Source organism: Tasmannia lanceolata, unplaced genomic scaffold (assembly GCF_043159265.1).
Source record: "Tasmannia lanceolata isolate RefF3 unplaced genomic scaffold, GAP_Taslan_0.1 ptg000023l, whole genome shotgun sequence".
Lineage (NCBI taxonomy): Eukaryota > Viridiplantae > Streptophyta > Magnoliopsida > Canellales > Winteraceae > Tasmannia > Tasmannia lanceolata.
The window spans coordinates 35397141-35418038 of NW_027518700.1; the positions used below are offsets into that span (position 1 = coordinate 35397141).

At 38.3% G+C, this 20898-nt stretch overlaps 1 protein-coding gene across 1 annotated transcript; it reads right to left on the reverse strand.

The window, feature by feature from the left end:
• Nucleotides 1–19479: 19479 nt before the first annotated feature.
• LOC143856505 (transcription repressor OFP17-like) lies at nucleotides 19480–20349 on the reverse strand. The gene has a single exon (XM_077366743.1). The coding sequence runs from the start codon at nucleotides 20322–20324 to the stop codon at nucleotides 19779–19781; it is 546 nt and encodes a 181-aa protein (XP_077222858.1). The 5' UTR covers nucleotides 20325–20349; the 3' UTR covers nucleotides 19480–19778.
• Nucleotides 20350–20898: the final 549 nt, after the last annotated feature.

Genomic DNA, 20898 nt, shown 5'->3' on the forward strand with positions numbered 1-20898 from the left:
CTTCAAAATCACTAATAAGCATTTTAACTTTAGATTTCTTGACTTGAGTTGTCCCTTCATGGGTTGTCTCAAGTGAGGTCCAAACTTCCCATGCCGTCTTGCAAGTTGAGACTCTATTGAATTCTTCGGGAGATAGAACAGCAAATAATAGTGTCACTCATTTGGTGTCCAATGTAGCCTTTCAATTGTAGACTGGACTCCATTCCTTCCTATCCGTTGTGGGTTCAATATACCCATCTTGGACTAGCTCCTAAATTTCAAAGTCTACAAATTTTAAATAAAAAGCCATTCTAATTTTTCAATATCCGTAATTTAATCAATTAAAATATGGAGTTCTATTTGAGGCATGACCCTCAACATACCCGGAAGGAGCTACCGGAGGAGGAGGAGGAATAGATGAGGAGGTCTCTTCGGTTGCCATGGATCTTTCTCTTGTAGATTTTTAGATTAAAAATCTCTATAAGAGCCTAAATCTCTGTTACCAAGTGAAATCCCAAAGGGCAACAGCCAAGAGGGGGGTGAATTGGTGTTTTTAAATTTTTTTATTTGAAAAGTTAGGGCAACTGAGATTAGCCTAATTAGTTCCAACCCTTGCTCAAGTTATATTCAAAATAAAAGGGAAAGAGATTACCAAGACCACAAGAGAGAAGAGAGAGAGTAAGGAGACCACACAATGATTTATAGTGGTTCGGTCACAACTTGACCTACTCCAATACCCAAGTACTTTGCCTTTCCTTGGGATTTTCTCTACTATGATGAGACTCCTTAACGCCGCCTCACAAAGCGTATACAATATTCACTACCTCAACAAGGGGGCACACCCTTGTATTACAAATCCACCACCAAGGATGTTCTTCTTCGTTCTACTCCGGCCTTGATGTAAGAAACTCCTCTTCGCAATCTCAAATACAAATGAAAGAAGGATGAAGGAAAATGAAACACGCTCAAGCCTCTTGTAGGCGTATACAACTCTCAAAGCTCACAAGACTCCCAATGATTGAAACTAAAAGCTTAGGGAGAACCTCTTGGCAAGAAATGAATCCAAGTTTGAATGCTCAAGAGATTTGAAGAAGAATCATTTTTTTTCAAAGAGTAAAGCTCTAGGATTTTAAAAGTACTCAAAAGATGTGAAATGAGGTATTTCTTCATGTTTAAATACTCATAGTTGATTTAGAAAACCTCAATGGCAAAATTGTAATAAAACTGGGTAATGGGGTAGTTGCACCTACCACTGACAAGCTCAAATGGTTCTTTCGCCAAACCGGCGTGGTCGACTGAGTCACCGCTGTTGCCTGCCCTCATCCGGCTCCTCATTTTTATTTTTTAAAATTTTATCGCCACGGTCGACTGGGGTCACCGCGATCGCTCGCCGAGGGCTACCTGTTTGAAAAATATTTTGGCTTGAAAACAATATCGCGGTCGACCGAGGGGGTTGCGGTTGTCCGCAGAGACCAATCTAGATGATTTCTCAAAATTGAAAAATCATCCTGTGGTCGACCGAGTTGGCCCGATAAATTTCGAGATGCCCTGGAATTCCAGGTAGCATCCCGCGGTCGTCCGGCCTAGCCCGGTCGACTAGCCCTGCTTTAAAAAACTTATTTTTAAGATATTTGTGAGATGGACTTAGGGCCTTGGTCTTTGGGCTTTAAATATGTGTTTTCAAATACATTAATACACTTAGAAAAATAGTTTTAAATATGATTTAAAAATATCAAAACATACAAACATTAAATGCCACGAGGACTCCCATGCATTCTAAACATATGAACCTTGAGTCTTCTTGATCTTCGATCTTCTTGGCTGCTTGCATGAGTCTTCCTTTGTCTTGAGATAGTCTTTGAACATGTTCTTGTGCTTGTGGTTCCCTTGTTTCTTCAATACACCATATGGCTTGAAGGTTAACCAGCAATACTTGAGTTTCTCCAAGACTAGCCTTGTTCTTCTAGTTTCAAGTGTTGACTTGAGTGAAACCTGTCTAAAACACAATACTAGAAAAGCCATTAACAAACTACCATCAATTTGGGTTTGTTGATCATCAAAACAAGAGTGGGATGTACCCTTGGGCTTACATTACCCGAACCCCTATAAATGGGGGAGGGGTATGAGTAAAATGAGAATTCTAATTCTCTGAAATAGTTTTAATCTTCTGGTTTTTTATTTTTAAATGATTTCCTTCTGGTTTTTCCTTCTGAATCTCAGAAAACGCTAGTTTCTTTACTTTAGAAGAAAGAAAGCAGATAAATTCTTAGGTAGCGCATACTGGGCATTGTCATTCTGCCAAATTTATTAAAATTTGGAGCGACATCCTTCAAATAGCGTCGTTATTCTGTCGAATTTCGCAGAACTACGAGCTATTTTTTCATAATAGTGCCGTTGTTCTGTCGAAATCTCGGCATATCCGTAGCGCCTTCATCAAAATTGCGTCGTTGCTCTGCTGAATTTCGAAGAATGCGAGGCCCTATTATCTAAATAACGCCGTTGTTTTGCCTAAATCTCGACAAACCCGAAGCCCCTTCGTTAAAATAGTGTCGTTGTTCTGCTAAATTTTGGAGAACGCAAGGCCTTATTATCTAAATAGCACTGTTGTTCTGCCGAAATCTCGACAAACCCGAAGCCCCTTCGTCTAAGCAGCGCCGTTGTTCTGCCAAAATCTTGATAAAATAGAAGCCCTTTCGTCTAATCAGCGCCGTTACACCCCCGATTTCTCGACAAGCTCTTTCGCTCCTCTAGTAAATTTTATTTCCCAGCTTCCTGCATTTCTATTACAAAACTCAGTGCATGGTAGTTATGGGATTTAGGGCTCCTTTTACCCTAAATCCTGAAACGTAAACCCCTCTCCTCTCTATAAATAGGGCTACATTCCCTCTCCTTATCCTACTACTTTGTCTCCAGCCCTACCATAGACAAACGAGACAGAGACGAGAGCCCTGGCGCTCCACTGTGTTGGACAAACGGAGGGAATCATAAACCTAGAGTTTCTTTTCCCTTCTGTACTATCTTTTTCGTTTGATTTAGTTAACCTGATTGTGGTCAGCTGCGAGATCTTTCGGGACTCATATCACAGCATACGATCTAAATGAGGATAACAACCGTTTATTTTTTTATTTTTTTGTAAATTCATTTTATTTACGTTCTTTTTTTTTGTAAATTCATTTTATTTACATTCTGGAATTAAGCGTAATCCAAATAAAGGATAAATGATAAGTTATCCTGATTAAATTCTTCAAAAATGTCAAATCAAGTCAAGAGACCGGATTCACCCGGGCAAGAGGGGTGCCTAACACCTTCCCCGATTGTAACCATAACCCTTACCTAGATATCTGTAAGGACCATGCCTTAACAAACAGAGCAAAATTATAGGTTCTAAGCCCTGAGCAAAAGAACCCCTTTGGTTACTGTTCCTCCAATGAAGGGTACCTATCTCATTTTCATCGGAAGAATAGGCCCGGGTCCTAGGCCCTAACCTAGGTGGTGACTCTGAGTTTCTCTTTCTTGTGAAATCCGGACCACGATCCCAAGTTCACAAGAAACGTAGATAAACTAACACTCCTAGAAAACCCGATGTGGTGATCCCCTGATGCCCCAGCGCACACGGGAAAAAACCGGCTCCCACAAGCATATACATTAATAATAGACAATACGATTTTAGTCAACTATCTCATTAGAGAGAGAGTGAGGTTTAAAACTGAAAACTAACTTCCTTTCCATTATTGTTACATGCAATATTTTGTAAATTTGCACACAGTGACAAGAATCTAGGTTCCGTCTCATTTTCATAAAGTATTCATGGTATAAAAAAACTCCATTAACATATCAGAAAAAATTAAACAGAACAAAGAAATAAGCATAAAATTACATTTAAAAGATAAAAGAAGTAACCAATGCCAACAACACATAAAATCTGTGTGCAGTCTGTCACAATTAGTCAATGTCTTCCTCAAACAGCTCCTTGCTGCTCCGTCACCATCAGTTGGTCCTTTGACTCCATCCTTGAGCTACTATTATTTTGTCCCATCCTACTTGTCTGTATGCATTTATGACCTCCTAAAAAAACAGAGAGATTGAGAGTGAAGTTACCCAAGCCTGCTCATACTCATGTATAGACAGTAATTAAAGAAATTGATTAAGTGCAGAGAATAAAATAAATATATAAATAAATTATATTATAGATAATTAAAAAATTACCTTTAGTTGGAGTTAGAGGAATTTCACATAGTTGATGATGTCCTAAAGCATAGAAGACTTGTCTGGCGGCTAATCCAACCACAAAAACAACAAATTGCACAACCGAAAGCAAAAAGAAAAGGTAACAAAAAAACAATTACCCCTAGCCTTTGCTTGATACTTAATCGTTGAACCGTGTAGTAAAGGTAGAAGTGTTAAAGGTTTAGGCAGCCAGTTTGTGACCAAGTTGAATGGCAGAAGCAACTAAAGAATAGAATTAGATAGTTTAGAAATTAACTCATAATGATAGGCTACAGTCTGTTAGAAATTTTAAAGTCAAAAGTTACTTTTTTGAACTTAAAATTTGGAGGAAAGATTCAAAATTAAAATATCCCTCTTGTTTTCAAAAGCTCTCGTCTTTTGTATTTTATTCTGACTTGAACCCAAGACCTAGGGGTGTGTAGAGTGGGTTTCAACCCCAATGCAAAAATGTTTAGTCCCACATTGAAGCTTTCGAGAAAATTTCACCTCCTTATAAGAAGTAGAGTAGAGGAAGGCTTAGGCCTTTCATGGGACATTGGAATTTGTTGGGTGACCTCACACGGGTGTGTGTTTATGTCGTTTTGGTAAAAATATCATTTTGGTAAAAATCATATTTGATTTTTCATCAATTTCTAAACATTATTTCCTAGACGGTTTTATAATTACACCCATTAAGATTTCTTACCGCTTCTTTACAGAAACATAATTTTGTCTCTTTCTCCCTTGTTCTGTTCCATGTAGGTGTACAATTTCAAGGTTATTCGAAGTTGATCAGTCAACGAGTGCACGCGGAGTGGAGCCTGTTTGGACTATTTTATCTTGGAGTGTTGATTTGCAGATCCGGTTGCACCGCATGTGGCACGACTTGGCCTTCCTTCCTCCATCATCAACAATCTGATTTTTGCAAAGGGTTTTCATCAAAACAATAAGTGCCATATGTATTTACAAGTTAAATTTCTAGAACTTTTAAGAGTACACAAATTTTGGGTTCGAGTTACACCAATTTAGGGTTGAGTAACCAACATGGGTTCGAGTAACCAATTTGGGTTTGACTTACTTCTTTTGGTTTTCTATAAGCCATAGATCAGTCCCTCTTTTATTATCAATTTCCAACAGTCTTAAGAATCGTAGTATTCTAATCATCTTTCTGTTACTAAGAAACTTAAGAATTGAATCATTAAGATTTATTACTTTTCTTATAATAAGAATCGTATTTAATCTGATCTTTTGGCTTCCATGAATCAAACTTCAAGTTCTGTTTTTCCCACTCCTTGCAAATAGAATCATAACAATTGTTCCTGATTTCTAAAAAATCGAACAGTTTAATGATTCGAATTATTAGAGTGGAAACAACAGAGTCTATTTGCCTTGCAACAAATTGGAGCGACTTTTGTTCTTATACAATCAAAACCGAAGAAAGAAAGTGATGATTATGTCTGCAACAATCACATATTGAACAGACTGTTAAATGAACTGTATAATGTATACTATTCCTATGAGCATGCTAGTGATATTTGTAATGCCTTAGTGACAAAATATAAACTAGAAGATGTTGGAAATAGGAAGTATGTGCTAGGAAACTTTCTGGATTTTTCCATGAAAGATGATAAAGCAATTTTTGCACAAATTGAGGAGTATTAGTTCATAGTTGGTGAACTGGCTAAGGAAGGTATGAAGTTACCTAATACATTCGTGGCAGGTTCTTTTATAGAAAATTTGTCATTGTCTTGAAGGGATTTTAAGACCGGAATGAAACACCAGATAAAATAATGGACCTTAGACCAAATAGTGGTTCGGGTCAAAATTGAAGTGAAAAACAGACTCAAAGACAAAAAGAGAAGGCCAAAGAATTTAGCTATCACATCCCGACCCCAGTGTGTAAATATTGTCCGGTTTTGGGTTTTCCCACCCTCCCCGGTTTTGTTTTCTAGCAGCACTAACCGTGCCCGACCCACTCCGTGGGCCCACCCCTTATAGATGCTGAAATGCGTCTACACAGGGAGAGGGAGAATCCACATAAATAGTCTAGAAAAACTTTCCTCCCTTTTCGATGTGGGATCTCACAATCCACCCTGAAATTTAACTAAACAACCCAAGAGGGGGGGGGTGAATTGGGTATAATAAAAACTTTCATTGTTTAGAAAACTTGTTTTTGCAAAACACCCGTTTTCAACTCTTTTTTAAAAACTATATCTAACCCTTGTTACTTTAAGAATGTAAGGAGTACTGTTTAATGCTATTACCAATCATACGAAACAATGAGAGAGAGAGAGAAGCACACCACAAGTACACCTAAATTTATAGTGGTTTGGTCTTCTCAAAAGACCTACTCCACTCTTCCAAGTTTGTCGTCCTTGGGCTTCTTCACTATTCCGGACACCACACAATGGCCGGGTCCGAGGCCTCCTTACAATCAACAATTCTTCAAACTCTCCAAGGGTCACAACCCTTCTTTGCAATAAAAAAAGAAATATAAAGCTCTCTTGCCTCTTCTTTAGGCTAATACAAAGGAATAGGCTTGTATAATAACGCTTGTCTCTCTCAAAACTTAAATCCCTAATGAACCTCCCTAGAAGATGAAGGTAATGGCACTTAGAGAGAAGTAAATGTAGATTCTCTTTGAATCAATGAGTGAAGGGAGTGTAGGAAGAGAGTAAAGATAGACAATGGAGGCTTGATGTGCAAGAGTTTTTTTTTTTTTTTTGGGTTTTTAAGAGTGTATATATAGTGGTGTAGCAAGAAAAAACCTAATTTTAGGCTTTCATGGGCGTCGCGGACGAGGTACGGATGTCCAGCAAATAGTGCCGTTTAAATTTCAAAAGCACGCCTAAGTCTGTCACGGACGTCTGCCAGTTTTCCGGACGTCCGGCGTTGGTTCGACCATTTTTTATTTTCAAATCAATTTCAGACGGATGTCCACCGGCTTCCTGGACATCCAGTAATAGCTCGACCATTTTTATTTTCAAAGTCCACTTACTGACGGATGTTCGTGGATTTCCCAGACGTCCGCGATCCTCTTAGTTATTTTTTACTAAATGACCAGGATACAGACGAACGTCTGCGAAAATCCCGGACGTCCATGATTTCCCTGGAGACTTGAATTTGCATTTCTGAGGGGAATCATCAGCGGACTTTTAGCTTACTTGGGGAGTGTTCTTCCTAGACATATTTAAGGTTAATGAGTGGACTCCCTAAGTGCCAAAACCTTTCAAACTTATCAAGAGAGATCATATATGAACAAATCTAGTTTGCCTTGAGTGATCTTCTCTTCTTCTTCTCTTCCTGATCTTCATACATCTTTGGACTTCATTCCATGTTGACATATGTGTGCCGAAGCTCCGTGGATCTTATGTTGTCCGAGTCGCTTTGCATGGTGGTGACATATTATAACTTGATAACTTGATTGGCAAGCGACATTAGATGTAACTGATGAATCAATGTGGGTTTAGTTCCTATCAAAACTTAGGTGTCCGATAGCCATTTGGCTTACAATATCCCCCTTTTTGATTGATGAAAAACCCAGATTGATTGAGAGGTAAGAGAATAAATATACATTAAGTTTTGCGCCCCCTCAACTGAAGCTCCCCTTGAATAATAGCCATGAAATCTTGGGCAATTCAATTACAAGTCAATCTATAATATTGCATTATTTCTCCCCCCTTTTGACACAAACAAAACGGGAGCTACAAGAAAGAGAATGGCATTGTACAGAGCAATAGATATAGAGCAACAATAAGCAGGATACACCAATGAAGATAATGAGATATAGCTATTCATACGATAAAAAAGACATCCAGACACTAAACATAGGGATAATAATGATAATATCTATGGAGATAAACAACCACAAGTGATAACATCCAAGATAGGGCAGAGGCCCTAGCATCCAACCATAAGTAAAATAACAACCAACTGAAGGAGTTAAAAGGCACCTCAAATAGTAGCAAACATCAACATGCAGAAAGTAAAAGTAGTTTGTGAACCTGAATAATACATGCCAAAAAAAATAGAAATGAAGTGCAAGTGATCAAAAGGGCATGTAAATAAATGTAACAGGACCCGAAGTCCTAATCCATAGATGGTGGTGGTGGCGGTGGTGTTGGGAAGAAACGTCCTTGAAAAGCAGTGAAAACCTCCTGGAGATGCGCGACGTCTACTTATAGCGACTCAATTGAACCGGAAAGGCTGTCGTACTGAGCCTTGTTCTCCAAATGCAGTTGCTCCATAGAATGTTGGAGCCTATCATAGTGGTGCACAAAAGAGCCTTGGAGACCGCGGTACAGGATGTTGAAATCATGAGTCGTGCCAGTGAATTGAGGAGGTGGAGGCGCACCAGAATAGGGAAACTGTGGAGGAGGTATGTGAGTAGCTGGGGATCGGTAGCATCGTCCTCATTGTGAGTGTCCTCAGGGGCATCCGAATAGTCATGCGGAATAGGGGGATCAGAAAGAAATTGAGGAATGTGCATGCGACGAAGGGTGGTTTTGTCGATGTCGACAGAGGCAGGAGAGTTCTTTTCAATGTCAAGGTCAATCGAGAGATGGGTAAAAAGACGGTTGACTAGAAGACCATATGGAAGGTGAGTGTGAGCCTTTGTTTGGACACGATCCATATGGCGGAAAATGATGTAGGCAAGGTTGACATGGGTGTCCGTGAGAAGGTCAAAGGTGAGGAACGCCTCGAGAGGGCGTACTTCATCCTTGCAACCGGACCTAGGAGTGATGTTGCTATAAATGATTAATTGATAAATTTGGGCGGTGTCAGTGAGGTGATTAGTTTTGACTATAGTGGAGGGGTCGTAGGCTTTGCAAATACTGGCATAGACGGTGGACGGCGGGATGCCGGTAGAGGCGATGTCGTCGTCCGGCCAAAAATAAATTTTCGACCCGTCATTAGAGAGTTGGAGAATGTTTGCAAACTCGGAGAGGGTGAGTTTAACCCTACGGTGCCTAACCTTTGAGATAAGGGTTTTGTTTTCTATGGAAACACGGAGATTTGTGTAAAAATCGTAAACAAGGGAAGGACATACATACCATGGATCCTCAAAAGTGACAATGCCATGCCATCCGAGGGTAGTGAAGTATTCAACGAGAGGGAAAGGCAGAAGGCGAGCGTATCGACGCTGTGACGGCTCAGGATCTTCCTACGTGGAATTTGTGCAATCATGAGGTCCGTGTACTTCTTGGGTTGTGTCGGAGGAGGAGAGGGAGATTGATCTCGTTCCCTAACCCTTTTTCCCTTGTTGTGGCCTCGTGACGATCCTTCGCCGGGAGCGGAGTGAGTGCGAGGCATGATGAACACGTGAAAGAAACGAAAAAGAAATGGAGGACGAAGGACGAAGATTGATGGTGCAACGGATGGATGTACGTTGCTGGAAGGAGACTCGCAGAAGGAAGTAAAAAAAATGTGAGAGAGTGAAAAGTGAAATGAGTTAAAGATGAAGTTTCACATTTTTATATTCATCCATCAGGCGCGTGCGCCTCTTCCGCACGTCACCGGATGTCCGACATATCCTGGACATCCGCGAACCCAGAAGTAATATATTTTGAATTTTTGGGCCATTTTGCTCAATTCTGTGATGGTTTTCGAACATGATAAGGAGATTTAAGGCACATAATGATGTGTAGAAGAATTATACAATATAGAGGCATATACACACACCTTAAATTATACAAAATAGCTAAGGAGACTTGTACGAACAATCCAAAGAAGGATCTTTTGTGACATAGATGCCGACACAAAGATCAAGTGTTTAAGTGATTTGATTTAGAGTGAAAGTGCCGTTCCCACAAGTGGGCATGAGCACCAATTGAATGATTTTTAATTTAATGCTTTGAGCATCTTGGTCATGAAAAGAGTGTGTTATATCAAGTGTGATTATCAAACTCTAAGCTTGATTCATACCCCAAACATTTAGACCACTTCGGATATCACAAAAACGATCTTCATTAAGTGGTTTTGTGAAAAAATCCGCTAGTTGGTTATTCGTATTAATATATTCAATTGTTATATCTCATTTTTGGGAATGATCTCTTAAGAAATGATGTCTAATCTCAATGTGTTTAGTTCTTGAATGTTGGATTAGATTTTTGGTGAAATTAATGGCGCTAGTGTTATCACAATGAATAGGCACACATTAGAAGTTTAAACCATAATCCATAAGAGTGTTTTTCATCCAAAGAACTTGTGCACAACATGCTCCAGCCGCAATGTATTTGGCTTCGGTAGTAGACAAAGCAATAGAGTTTTGTTTCTTACTAAACCAGGAGACCAATGATCTCTAAGGAAATTGACATGTTCCACTCTTGCTTTTTCTATCTCCTCAACATCTGGCAAAATCGGCATCCGAGTAGCCTTCTAGGTCAAAGAGATTTGACTTTTCATGCCAAAGACCAAACGAGAGATTTCCTCTCAAATATTTGAAAATTCTTTTTACTGCAAAGAGATGGGACTCTCTTGGGTCTGATTGAAATCTTGCACACAAACATACATTGAACATGATGTCAGGTCTACTAGTAGTTAAGTACAAGAGACTGCCTATCATACCTCTGAATTTCTTTTGATCTACCTTTGCACTACTATCTTCTTTAGCTAATTTAGTAGAGGTACTCATGGGAGTGGGTTTTATAGGAGAGGTATCCATGCCAAATCTTTTCAAAAGTTCTTTTGTGTATTTTTCTTGATTAATGAAAATTTCATTGTTTAATTGATGTATTTGAAGACCAAGAAAGAATTTGAGTTCTCGAATCATCATACTCATTTCAAATTCATTTTTCATGCATTGAGAGAATTCTTCACACATACTTTTATTTGTGGCACCAAAGATGGTGTCATCAACATATATTTGGACAATTAGAATGTCATTTTTTTCTTTTAATGAATAGTGTTTTATCTACTTCTCCAGTTTCAAATCCCTTGTCTAGAAGAAAAGAAGTCAATCTTTCATACCAAGCCATACGGGCTTGTTTCAAGCCATATAATGCCTTTTCTAGCTTGTAGACATTATCGGGATACTTAAAATCTTCAAATCATGGGGGTTGTTTTACATACACTTTGATGTATCCATTTAAGAACACATTCTTGACATCCATTTGATAGAGTTTAAATCCTTTATGGCATGCAAACGCAAGGAGCATTTTAATGGATTCTAATATAGCCACCAATGCAATGTCTCATCATAGTCAATGCCCTCTTCTTGATTGTAGCCTTGAGCCACAAGTCGAGCCTTATTCCTTTGAATATCTCCATGCTCATCTAGTTTGTTTCTATAAACCCATCTAGTTCCAATTACCGGATGATCCTTTGGTCTAAGAACCAACTTTCATACTTTATTTCTTTCGAATTGGTTGAGTTCCTCTTGCATTGCAATCATCTAAAACTTATCTTGCTCTTCTTCATTTATAGATTTGGGTTCAATGTGAGATATGAAGGCTAACTCTCCACACACAGTCCTATAGTGAGATCTAGTTTTGATTTCATGAGATTGGTCACCTAGGATTTGTGAGCTAAGGTGATTTGCCATGACTCTTTTTCTTTTCTTCATAATGTTTTCTTCTTCTTCTTCTTTTTTATCCTCTTCAAGAGTGGTTTCTTCTAGTTTCTCTACAACCTCCTTGATATTATCATTTCTTGATTCTTGGTGGAATCCTCCTCTTCACCATCACTGAGGGATGCTATGTGATCATGAGATTCATCAAATTGAACATGAATTGCTTCTTCTACAACTAGGGTTCTTTTGGTATATACTCTATAGGATTTGCTTCTATTAAAGTAATCTAGAAATATCCCACCATCTGACTTTGGATAAAATTTATGAAGATTAGCTTTGATATTTAAGATATAGCATTTATAATCAAAGACTTTAAAATGACTTATGTTTGGTTTTCTACCTTTCCATAGTTCATAGGGGGTTTTGAAAGTTTTAGTTCTAATTAATACTCTATTAATGACATAGCATGCCGTATTAACGGCTTCAGCCCAAAAAATGTCTAGGAGTGCTATAATCATTCAACATAGTCCTAGCCATTTCTTGAAGAACTCTATTTTTCCTTTCTACTACTCCATTTTGTTGAGGTGTTCTAGGGGTAAAGAAATTATGTTCTATTCCATGTTCGGTGCAATATGTTTCAAAGTCTATGTTTTCAAATTCGGTTCCATGATCACTTCTTATAGATGTTATGGTTGTACCTTTTTCATTTTGAACTTTGTTACACAACTTTTAGAACATTTGAAAGGTCTCATCTTTGCTACTCAAGAAAATAACCCAAGTGTATCTAAAAAAACTCATCAACAATAACACACATATTTCTTGCCACCGATACTACAAGTTTTCATAGGACCGAAGAGATCCATATGAAGAAGTTGTAGAGGTCTAGTGGTAGACATAAAGCTTTTGGGTTTAAATGAATCTTTAATTTGCTTTCGTTTTTGACAAGCTCTACACACATGATCATTTGAGAATTTGAGCTTGGGCAAGCCATCAACAATTTCTTTATTACAAAGTTCAGAAAGTAACTCCATATGTGTATGTCCTAGTCTTCTATGCCAAGTCCAAAAATTATTATCGATAGAAGTAAGACATTTAACATTATGACTAGTGAGTTCTTCTAGTGCAAGAGTGTAAACATTATCATTTCTAGTGGTAGTGAATTATTATGTGTGGCCTTAGCAATACATTTATCATTCTTGAAAGTAACTTCATTGCCAACATCACATAATTGACTTATACTTAGCAAATCCATAGCTAAACCATCAACAATCAAAATATTAGATATTGTAATGTCCTTAAAAGTAATGGTACCTTCACTGATGATCTTTCCCTTTTTATGGTCACCGAAGGTGACTTTACCTTTATTCTCCATGGAGATCAATGAGAACTTGGTAGGGTCTCCGGTCATGTGTCTTGAGCACCTGCTATCTAAGTACCATTTGTCAGACTTGAATTTGCTTCTCAAGCAAACCTACAAAACAAGATTTGTGTCCTTGACTTAGGTACCCACGTTCTTTTGGGTCCTTCCATGTTATTATCATATAATTCATCATTTCTAATCCATACATACTTGATGTTAACTTGTCTTCTCATACTACAAGCATAGTTGTAGTGTCCAATTTTTCCCCAGTAGTGGCATGTGGGGACAAATGTGTCAGAATTCGCATATGAATTTGATGTGACTTTATGTCTATGCGATCCAACAACTTGTTTTTGTGAGGTTCCTTCTTTTGGAATCTTTGGTAGCCTATACTAACCATTCCATTAGAAATATTTCTCTCAAGTATTTCGTCAAGTTTACTCTTTCCATAGGAGAACTTTAGTTGAAGCTTTTCATTGTCTTCTCTTAATTCTTTGTTGTGGAAATGAAGTTGTTCAATCTCTTCATACACCTTGTCATTTTCATCCTTTAGTTCTTTGTTTTTCAAAATAAGATTGTCAATTCTTTCATTCAAAGAATTGTTTTCATAGATAAGATTTCCAATAGTTAAATCATGTGAGTCCAATTCTCTTTTTAGAATTCCAAATTCTTTAGTTATTTTTTCAAGTGAAATTCTCAAAATTTTGTTCTCTGAAACTTCAAGAAGGAGACCTTCTTGAAACTTTTCACAGTCATCGAAGAGTTCATCATCTGTGAAAGATTTACTAGCATCATTGTCAATATCAACAAGTTCATTATCAACATCAATGGATTGATTCCATACCTTATCTTGATGGGATTGGATTGCCATGAAGCACACGTTTGGATCTTCTTCTTCACTCGACTCGCTTCTGGATGAGCAACTTAGGCCATCCCAAGTTGGGCCAAAGCTTACCATGGTGGATCATCATCTTTCCCTTCTTTTTCCCTCCAAGATGACTTGTCCTTCTTAAAGTTGCCTTCTTCCTTGGGAAATGGTGGAACCTCCTAGTAAGGTGAGCAAGACCTTCTCGTAGGTTTTGGAGATTCTCTTCTTCACTCTCACTTTCGCTATCCGCTTTTGCCTTGAAGGCAATATCCTTTTTTTGGTGTCTTCCTTTTGAACTTGTTGTTGATCTGCTCTCTTCTTCATTTTCATTTCATGTGTAATGAGGGAGCCATCTAGTTCCTCTGTAGAATGGTGTCGAGGTTCTTTGATTCCTGAATAGCGGTGATCTTTGGATCCCATGAGGCGGGAAGTGATCGAAATAGCTTGTTCACGATTTCTTCATTTGAATAGGTTTTACCTAATCCTTCTAACTCATTAACAATAATAGAAAACCAAGTATACATTTACGAAATTGTTTCACTATTTTTCATTTTAAAAGCTTCGAAATCACTAACAAGAAAATTTACTTTGGTCTTTTTGACTTGAGTGGTTCTCTCGTGAATAGTCTTGAGGGTTGTCCAAATTTCTTTGGCTGTTTTACAAGTGGAGACACGATTGAACTTCTAGGGAGATAACGAACATAAGATTGTATTAACTCCTTTGGCATTTAAGGCGGCCCTCTTCTTTTGGGCGGCTGACCACTCACTCCTATCGGTTGTGGGATGAATGCATCCATCTTCAATTAGTTCCCACATCTTATAATCATGAGATTGAAGGAAGAAGGTCATTCGGCTCTTCAAATACCCATAATTAGATCCATTAAAATAGGGTGGTCTCGTCACGGATTGTCCTTCGACATTTCCGAGAGGGGTTGATCTTTTACTCTTTTAAGATTTTGAAAAACAAAAACTTATAGTAAGAGCCCTCGCTCTGATACCAAATGAATTTTAACTAAGCAACCCAAGAGGGGGGTGAATTGGGTATAATGAAAACTTTCGTTGTTTAGAAAACTTATTTTTGCAAAACACCCGTTTTCAACTCTTTTCAAAAACTATATCTAACCCTTATTACTTTAAGAATGTAAGGAGTAGTGTTTAATCATATTACCCATCACACGGAGCAATGAGAGAAACAGAGAATCACACCACAAGTACACTGAGATTTATAGTGGTTCGGTCTTCTCAAAGGACCTACTCCACTCTTCCAAGTTTGTCATCATTGGGCTTCTTCACTATTCCAGACACCACACCACGGCCGGGTCCGAGGCCTCCTTACAATCAACGAGTCTTCAAACTCTCGAAGGGTCACAATCCTTCTTTACAATAAAAAAAGAAGATAAAGCTCTCTTGCCTCTTCTTTAGGCTAATACAAAGGAATATGCTAGTATAATAACTCTTGTCTCTCTCAAAACATAAATCCCTAATTAATCTCTTTAGAAGATGAAGGTAATGGCACTTAGAGAGAAGTAAATGTAGATTCTCTTTGAATCATTGAGTAAAGGGAGTGTAGGTAGAGAGTAAAGATAGACAATGGAGGCTTGATGTGCAAGAGTGTTTTTTTTAGGGGTTTTAAGAGTGTATATATAGTGGCGTAGCAAGAAAATCCTAATTTTAGGTTTTCACGGGCGTCGAGGACGAAGTCCGGACATTCGGCAAATAGTGCCGTTTAAATTTCAAAAGCTCGCCTAAGTCCGTCACGGAAACCTGCCGGTTTTTCGGACGTCCAGCGTTATTTTGGCCATTTTTTATTTTCAAATCAATTCTTAGACGGACGTCCGCCACTGGCTCGGCCTTTTTTATTTTCAAAGTTCACCTAGAGATGGACGTCCGCGGATTTCTCGAACATCCGCGATCCGCTCAGTTATTTTTTACTAAATGACCAGGATACAGACAGACGTCTGCCAAAGTCCCGGACGTCCTTGATTTCCCTGGAAACTTGAATTTGCATTTCTGAGGGGAATCATCAGCAAACTTTTAACTTACTTGGGGAGTGTTCTTCCTAGACATATTTATGGTTAATGGGTGGACTCCCTAAGTGCCAAAACCATTCAAACTTATCAAGAGAGATCCTACATGAAAAAATTTATTTTGCCTTAAGTGATCTTCTCTTCCTGATCTTCATACATCTTTGGACTTCATTCCATGCTGACGCATGTGTGCCAAAGCTCCGTGGGTCTTACGTTATCCGAGTCACTTTGCATGGTGGTGACATATTATAACCTGATAACTTGATTGGCAAGCGACATTAGATGTAACTAACAATCAATTCGGGTTTGGTTCCAATCAAAACTTAGGTGATCGATAGCCATTTGACTTACACACCCCCTCGAGGCTCAGTGTCCTCGTTGACACATCATACTAAAGGGAACTCCCACTTTGATACCATTTTGTCATGCTCGACCCCACTATGTAAAATTGTTCCGGTTCTGGGTTTTCCCACCCTCCCCGGTTTTGCTTTCTCACAGCACTAACCTTGCCCGACCCACTCCACGCCCCCCCCCCCCTTTGGAGACGATGAAAACAAGTCTACACATTGAGAGGGAGAATCCACATAAATAGCCTAGAAACTTTTTCCTCCTTTTCCGATGTGGGATCTCACATTAGCTCTAAGGAAAACAAAGTTGAAATGAAGAATGACAGGTTTAAGAACATGAAAGTGAAAAATGAAAACACGTTTAAGAAACCTATACCAAAGAAGAAAAAAACGGGTATGTTTTGAATGTGGAGAACCCACACATTGCTGACACTGAAAGAAGAATGGTTCGTCCAACGACAAGGTTAATTTAATCGAGGCTGATATGATTGCATCGGTTGTGACTGAAGTGAACTTTGTTGAAATCCAAAAGAGTTGGTGCCGGATACTTGTGCTACTAAGCACATATGTGGAGACCGAAATTCCTTCTACGACTACATTATTATTAAAGAAGGAGATCAAGTCTTCATGGGCAACTCATGGACCTCAAAAGTCATTGACAAAGGCAAAGTTCTCCTAAGTTAACTTCAATAAAAGATATTTGCACTTCAAGAGGTGCTGCATGTGCCAAATATATGGCGGAACTTTGTGTCAGGCACGCTTCTCAACAAGAATGGACTGAATCTCACCTTTGAAGCCAATATTGCTATTATTAGCAAGAATAATATTTTTGTAGGAAAGGGCTACAATGCCAAATGGTTTGGTTGTTCTGAATGTACTTGAAATTATGAGTGAAAGTCATCAGCTTCTTCTTCTCCTTTAGTCTTTTGATATCTGATATGGTAGATTAGGTCACATAAGTGCACCATATATTAAAAGACTATGTAACTTAGGTTTAATAAATGAAAATATTGAACCTAGTAACGAAAAGTGTGAAATTTTTGTTGAGACAAAATTCACTAAGAAACAACACTTTAGTGTTTAAAGGAAAACTAAATTATTAGAAATTATACAAAGTGATTTAGGTGGCTTTAAATCACTTGAATTTAGAGGAGGAAAAGGATACTACATCACATTTATAGATGACTACTCTAGTTACACTAAAGTATACTAACTTAGAACCAAAGATGTGCATGAACAAGCCTTTATAAAATATAAGAATGAAGTGAAAAATCAATTAACAAAAGAATTAAAAGACTTATGAGAGATCGAAAACTGAATATGCTATAGTTAAGTTTTGTGATGGTAATAGTATTGTCCATGAAACCATGATCCCGTATAAACCTGGATCAAATGGTATAACAGAACGAATGAACATAACCTTGAAGGACATGTTCAATGCCATGTTGATAAGTTCTAGTTTACCCTTGAACTTGTAGGGAAAGGCGCTTCTAACGGCATGTTATATGTATAACAGAATGCCTCCAAAGAAGAAGGGCCATATACCATATGAATTATGGCATAAAAAATGCCTAGTTTGACTCACTTAATAGCGAGGGGTTGTTTGGCTAAGGATGGAATTCCTGAACCTAAGAAAAGAAAATTGGGACCTACAACATGTGATATACGATATGCACAAAACAATACAACTTATAGATTTCTAGTCTTAATATCAGTAGAAAATATCGTAGAATATAACATAATATATTATAGAATCAAGGGCTACAAAGTTCTTTCAACATCACTTCCCTATGAAGAAAGTAATTCCTAAAGAACCTAATAATGATTCAGGGAATCAAATTGAAACAGATAAGGAATTGTTACTGAATTTTCAAGAACTCAAAAGAAATAAAAGACAATGAAAGAAAACTAATGATGTTCACCAATCTATTAGATAATGATCCTTAAACTTACATTGAAGCTATAACATCTCCAGATGTCGTGTTCTAGAAAGAAACTATAGAAAGTGAATTAGATTCCATAAGGGAAAACCACATATGGGAGCTAGTGGACCTTTCAATTAGAATTAAAGCGTTAGACAGTAAGTGGATATTTAAAAGGAGAAATTATAATGTGGCCGACCGTCAAGTGTAAAGGGCAGAGAGAGAGAGAGAGAAAAACCCACCCTTGATTTTTGATCCAACAAAAAGTAAAAAAATGGGGCTCATGTTGGGTCAAAAATCAAGGGTAGGTGGTTTTTTCTCTCTCCGCCCTTTATACTTGATGGGCGGTCACCATATAAAAACTCTCTAAAAAGAAGTTAAGACCAGATGAGGCAGTTGATCAGTTTAAAGGAAGGCTTGTAGCTAAAGGCCTTAAACCGAGAAAGGAGATAGATTACTTTCACTCAGAGTCATCAACATCCTCTTGGCAAGAAAATAAATCCTCGCCATAGAACCTACAAACCAAATCATGGAAAACAGTGCACCTCAAGTTCTTCAAACAATAGAGCAGTCTTCAACATCGCTCAAATCCCTAAGCTTTCCTTCTTCCACAATCATCTCCACCAATTAATTCTCAAAATTCTGGCCGGCACTTTCAACTTCCTCAGAACATGCAACTTCCGTCCAGCGAATGTTGAAAACTCATTTTAAGTTTAAAATGAAAATTATGTGGTTCTTTTCTAAAAGCTTAACGTTGAGGCTTGTTATGTTCTTCATGTTGACTTTCTTGACGCTTCCCACATATTTTTCTTTAGCTTCTTTGGAGTTTTTCGCTTCCCGCATCTACTCCTTTCTCAACTCCTCACTTCTTGCTTTTCGCTTCCCGAATCTATTCCTTTCTCAACTCCTCACTTCTTGCTTTTCGCTTCCCGCATCGCTTCTCGCACTCGCTTCTATGGTTCTTATATTGTAACACTTTTAATGATGCAAGCTATGATGGTTTGGTTTAAGTGATTTTGTTCTAAATCAAAGGTTGCATGTTTGATTCAACTTGATTTAGAAGCTATCCAAGTCCACTCGTACGGGTTTTGAGTTGACACAATAAGTTTTGGTACTATGCATTGACCAAACAATCATAACTAGCTAGCAAATCAAGATCTTTGCTTGACCCATGGAAATATTTGAAGAGCTTTTCTCCATGCTGTAATGCACTTACATTGCAGTGTTGATAATTGGGAACTGAAACAGAAAATAATTCCTATTTTAAAAGAAAGGCTATCTTTGTTAATGTATAGGTTGACGAAGAAATTTCCATACAAACACAAACAACAAAAGATAAAAGAAGAAAAATAAAAGACACACAAAAACGAACAAACATCCCCCTGTTGAATTTTGAACAAATTAAGAACCCGTATATATAAACTTCACACCAAATCATAGTATATAAACTACCTCTAGGCAAATGTGCACCACTAAATTAATAGAGATAGTGTATACACCAAGTTTTGGCAGATAGTTTATACCCAAGATAATCCCTCTAAACAATTATTACCAAAAGAGTCATTCAGAGTCATCACCATCCTCCTCTTGGCCGGAAAATAAATCCTTGCAAAGCTCTCCATAGAACCTACAAACCAAATCATGGAAAACAGGGCACCTCAAGTTCTTCCAACAATAGAGCAGTTCCTCAACATCCCTCAAATCTTTAAGCTTTCCTTCCTCTACAATCATCTCCACCAAATAATTCTCAAAATTCTGGCAGGCGTCTTCGACTTCGCCAGAACATGCGACTTCCATCCGGCGAATGTCGCCGCCCATCTTCACATATGCCGGAGTGAGGGGCGATGGGAAGAGCACCTGCTCCCTCCCCACCTCCGTCAGGCTCCTTAGCTCCCCAACTCCGTCCATCTTTTCCGATGACCGGAAAGCCGATATTAGCCCACAAAACCTTCTTCTCCGGCGGGTAGTCTTGGTGGGAGTTCGCCGTAGTTTTCGAAATGGACTGAAGGGTCTCAAGATAGGTCTTTTGAACGGGAATTTAAAGATTTGGAGGAGTTTTCTGCATGGCTTGAGAAGCTTGGATTTAAAGGTAAGTGACATTTGCATTTTGGAATAATGGGGGAGTGAGGTCGAAGAAAATAAAAGGGATGGTGGCTTTAGTTGCTTTTGTTTCTTTTCCTTGTTTGGAAGTTAGGAAGAGATGGTTGGATTGCTTTTCAGTTTCGTTAAGAGGGAAGTTTGTTAGGAGGTGATTGAAAAATAAAGGTGGCGTGATTGCTAGTGCCTTTCACGTCTCCAAACTAAGAGTGGGTGACCACAACTAACCCTTTCCATATTTAAATTATTTTGGTAGGTATGCCTTACTATATTTAAAAGGTAAGTAGGATATAGGCACTTGTAAGAATTCTGATCAGGCTTGATTGCACCAACTATCCTTTTAAGAAAAAGTCACTAAACCTCCGTGCGGGGATGGACGCGCTCTGCCTGCTATGGTCTGTAATATCATAAAGGGCGTGTTGTTAGCCATTGGATCAGATCGATACGGTTAATAGATAAGGAAGTATATACATTAATTCCATTTCTCTAAATGAATCCAAATAGGCCGAGTTTAAAATTTAGATAATGTAGGCAAGACCAATTAGTTTAATTTGAATTTAGTAGGCACAAATAGAATAAAATG

Coding starts and splice junctions, on each gene's coding strand:
- LOC143856505 (XM_077366743.1), bottom strand. CDS start 20,324: ATGCAAATGTCACTTACCTTTAAATCCAAGCTTCTCAAGCCATGCAGA.